The sequence below is a fragment of the Condylura cristata genome, unplaced genomic scaffold (genome assembly GCF_000260355.1).
Source record: "Condylura cristata isolate star-nosed mole 26May11 unplaced genomic scaffold, ConCri1.0 scaffold00032, whole genome shotgun sequence".
Lineage (NCBI taxonomy): Eukaryota > Metazoa > Chordata > Mammalia > Eulipotyphla > Talpidae > Condylura > Condylura cristata.
In genome coordinates, this window is record NW_004567133.1 from 20,062,159 (window position 1) to 20,065,708 (window position 3,550).

General features: G+C 70.9%; 1 protein-coding gene across 1 annotated transcript in view; it reads right to left on the reverse strand.

Annotated features, from left to right (window-relative positions):
* Nucleotides 1-431: 431 nt before the first annotated feature.
* CCNF (cyclin F) overlaps nt 432-3,550 on the reverse strand; it is a 16,712-nt gene continuing 13,593 nt past the window's right edge. The window contains exons 8-12 of the mRNA XM_012731689.1: nt 3,385-3,492; nt 2,739-2,838; nt 2,540-2,667; nt 2,204-2,373; nt 432-1,961 (exon numbers count right to left, since the gene is read on the reverse strand). Of these exons, the coding sequence (XP_012587143.1) occupies nt 1,525-1,961; nt 2,204-2,373; nt 2,540-2,667; nt 2,739-2,838; nt 3,385-3,492 (943 nt within the window). The 3' untranslated portion in view covers nt 432-1,524. The remainder of the gene's footprint in view (nt 1,962-2,203; nt 2,374-2,539; nt 2,668-2,738; nt 2,839-3,384; nt 3,493-3,550) is intronic.

Sequence of the window (3,550 nt, forward strand, 5' to 3'; positions counted from 1 at the left end):
TCCCTCGGTGCGCGGCGAGGCGGGCGGGGGGATGCGCGTTGGGAGCGGGTCAAAGCGAGGCTTTTGGCCACCAGGCGGGCGTCCGGTCTGGACAGCGGCTGAAGCCCGGCACATGGCAGACGGAGCACTGGGCCTGGGCAGGGTGGTCCCGGGAGGGTGGCTACACCCAGGCAGGGACAGCTAAGGGACCGGAGCTGAAGCCCACAGCCAGTGGAGTTGTTGCCCATGGGGCACTGGAGGATGGGCTGCAGTGCGTGTCCACGGGCGGGACAGGGCCCCAGGGGACACTTGGAGGCCAATCCCTAGCTGGTGAGTGATGCAAACAACAGGTCCCCAAGGGACACCCAGGGGCCAGGGACAGAAGTGTCAGAGGGAATTGGGTGAGACACCAGTGTGGCCTGTCTCGCTGGGCAGCTGGGGGATGTGCCAGGAAGGGGAGTGGGAGGGAGCCAGGAGCCCTGGGGCCCCCACCCAACATGAGGGCCAGTGAGCGCGAAGGGCGGTGAGACCCCGCTGGCACTCAGCAGGCGCCGGACTCCCAAAACCGGCTGGGAGTCCGGCTGGGGCTCAAGGAGACGCACAGGGCCGCCAGTCGCTGGTGGGGCCCACTCGGTGCCTCCTGCTGCGGTGCAGGCTAGGAGTCCCGGCGAGAACCAGTCGGCCAGAGCTGGGCAGCAGGAAGGGGCAAGGACCCGGACGTCAGGAAGACACGTGGCACGCCCCTCACTGTTGTCAACGCATTTAATCCTCACAACACCCCTGTGAGGTAGGTACCACGGCCCCACCTTACAGAGGGGGCACCGCCAGGGCAGTGGCGCCAAGAAGGGGTCTGCTGTGCCCCCCAAGGGACCACCCTTGGCCCACCACGGGGTCAGAATTCTCAGGTGCATGACAGCCGCCCAGGATGTCAGCGCACGCGCCAGGGGAGCGCCCAGGAGCTCCCACATGGCCGGCAGTGCCGGTTTGGAGTATGGGGGCTCCTGGCTTCCAGGAGGGAGCGAGCTGACCGCAGGGGCCAGTGCCGACCCACCGGGGAGGGCCAGGTGGGATGCTGGGACGCGGCCCCGAGCCTGACGGGTCTTTCACACCCCGGGGCCAGGGCCGGAGTCCGGCGGACAGGCCTGGGCCGGCCGGCGCCTCCCCAGCACAGGGTCGGCGCGGTGCAGTAACGCTGAAACCTCGCGGTGTTTTTATTTAGTATTTTCTATGCAAAACGTTCCCTTTTGTTTCTGCTTTAGAAAAACGAAGGCTGGAAATGAAGACAGGAAAAGAGATGGCCCAGAAAATCAGTGCAAAGAGAGGTCCACACAGACAGTCGGGACAGACAGAACAGTGGGGTGCAGTGCTGGGCCGGCCGGCGGCGGGGAGCAGAGATAACGCTGGGGGCAGCAGGGTGGCTGGAGGCCAGACTCCCGGAGGACCCGGCCTCCCGCCCCGACCAGTCGTCCTGACCACTCACACGACACCCAGACGGAAACCGGTGCCCGGGCGGCGGCGTGCAGGTCCCGGGGGCGCGGCAACGGCTCAGAGCCCCAGGAAGCTGGGGGGCACCTCCGGCTCCGCACCGCGGGGGGCCAGGCTCTTCCTCTTCACGCGGCGCCTGCCGCCCGGGGAGCCGGGGGAGCGGCACTGCAGACACGACTTCCTGGCGTGGTGGTGGCAGGGCCGCGTGCGCGAGCCACGGCCCGGGGACGGCGCTGAGGTAGGTGGCAGGGGGCTCCCCGAGCCGCTGACGGAGGAGTACCCTGAGGTGGTGAGGTCCCTGGCCGGCTCCTCTGTGCAGCGGGGGGGCGGCTGGGGCTCCGGGGAGGGGGGCGTCTGGGCGCCCACCCCGGAGGCGGGCGAGTCCGGGCCCCCCGTGTGCTGTGGGCAGGCCTCCTCGTCGCTCGAGTCCTGGCAGCAGTGCTGCTCGGGGTGCGGGTGGACGGCGGTGACGTCGAGCACGCCGCTGGGCGCCGTCACTGCGGGGGGCAGGGAGGTCAGGCGCGCACAGCCTCGACCTTCGGGGTCCCACGCCACCCCCCTCCAAGCTGCCCCGGGTGACGGCCTGGGCAGCCCGGGGGGCGCCTAGTGCAACCAGGGGCCGCCGCTCTGGGGTGCGCGGGCAGAGCCCCAATAGCACAGTTCACAGGACGCCCCAGAGCGCTGCATCCCGGGACGGGGTGCACCCCGCCAGGAACCCCCCAGGGTGGGCCGCGCTCACCCTCGCCCTCCTTCTCGCCCTCGCTCTCCTGGTCGCCCTCGTAGCCCGAGCAGTAGTCCAGGCTCCAGTCCAGGAAGCTGCCCAGCAGCGTCTCCTCCTGGCTGGACAGCTCGGCGGTGGGCGTGGCGACAAAGCTGCCCCGGTCCTCGTGGGGGCCGTTCTCCCGCTTCCTGCAGTGGGGGTGGGCACTGCTGACGGGGCAGCAGAGGGCGGCCGTCCTCCCAGTGCCCGGAAGGTCAGGCCCGCAGGCCCCACGGTGGGGGCAAGGGGCCCTCCAGGTGGGCCGGTGCAGTGGGCGCCTGGGAGTGGGCCCCGGCCGGCCGGCCGGGCACTAACCGCTTGGATCTGCGTCCGGACGGGGAGCTGAGGAAGGGCTGCATCTCGCCGGCGCTGAGGAAGGGCACAGGCTCGGGGCTCTCGTGCTTCACGCCCAGCGCGGCACACAGCTGGCCGAAGCTCAGCACCTGAGAGGAGGCCGGGTCAGGGGCTGCCTGGGCACCCGCCCGCCCATGCCCCGGGCGCGGGGCGGACGCACCTCCTCCTGGCTGATCTCCCCATAGCGCAGGTCCTCGAACCGCTGCTTCACGGCGGTCAGGGAGACCTGCCTGTAGTCCTTGGGGGCGTCATCATGGAAGCTAGGGGGGGAGGACCGTGAGGGTGCGGCGGGGGAAGCCTGCGGTGCCCTGGCCCCGAGCCTCTGCGCCCCAACACGGCCAGACAGCACACCCGCCCATCGCGAGGTGACCAGCCACCCCGCCCTCTGCGGCACACGCCACGGCCGAGCACGGACAGGCCTGGCGCAGAGGATACGGGGTGGCAGGCGTCTGGCCTCCCGTGGGGGGTGAGGGAGCTCCTACCTTCGAGGGCGGTTTAGGGGTGGGGCTGTGCGTGCAGCCTGTGAGCTGCGTGCCGGAAAACGGGGGCCCCAGCAGCCGTGGGAGCCCGTCCCAGGTGCCCACTCTGCACCCCTAGTAGGACCAGCGACTCCGACTGGCCCTGGAGCCCCCTGCCAGGAGGCCTGCCCTGGACACGCCGCAGGGTCAGCCCAAGCTGGGGTCCACTCTGGAAGAGGCCAAGTGAGGGGACCGGGCCACGGGGCCAGAGGACGGCTTGCCCTCTCCAGAGGGGAGGCCACCAGTCGGTGGCCGGCCCGGGGGCCCCGCCCGGTGCTGGGGGCTCACCACTTCTGGTGCAGGCTCAGGACGCAGGGGGTGAGGTCGTCGCAGGAGAACCCAGTGAGGTCCCACAGGCGCGTGGGCCAGGGCTGAGCTGCGGGGCAGGAACGGCAGGGGTGCTAGTGCTCCTGAGCCGCGCGCCCACCCTGTGGAGGCGGCTCCCGGTCTGGGG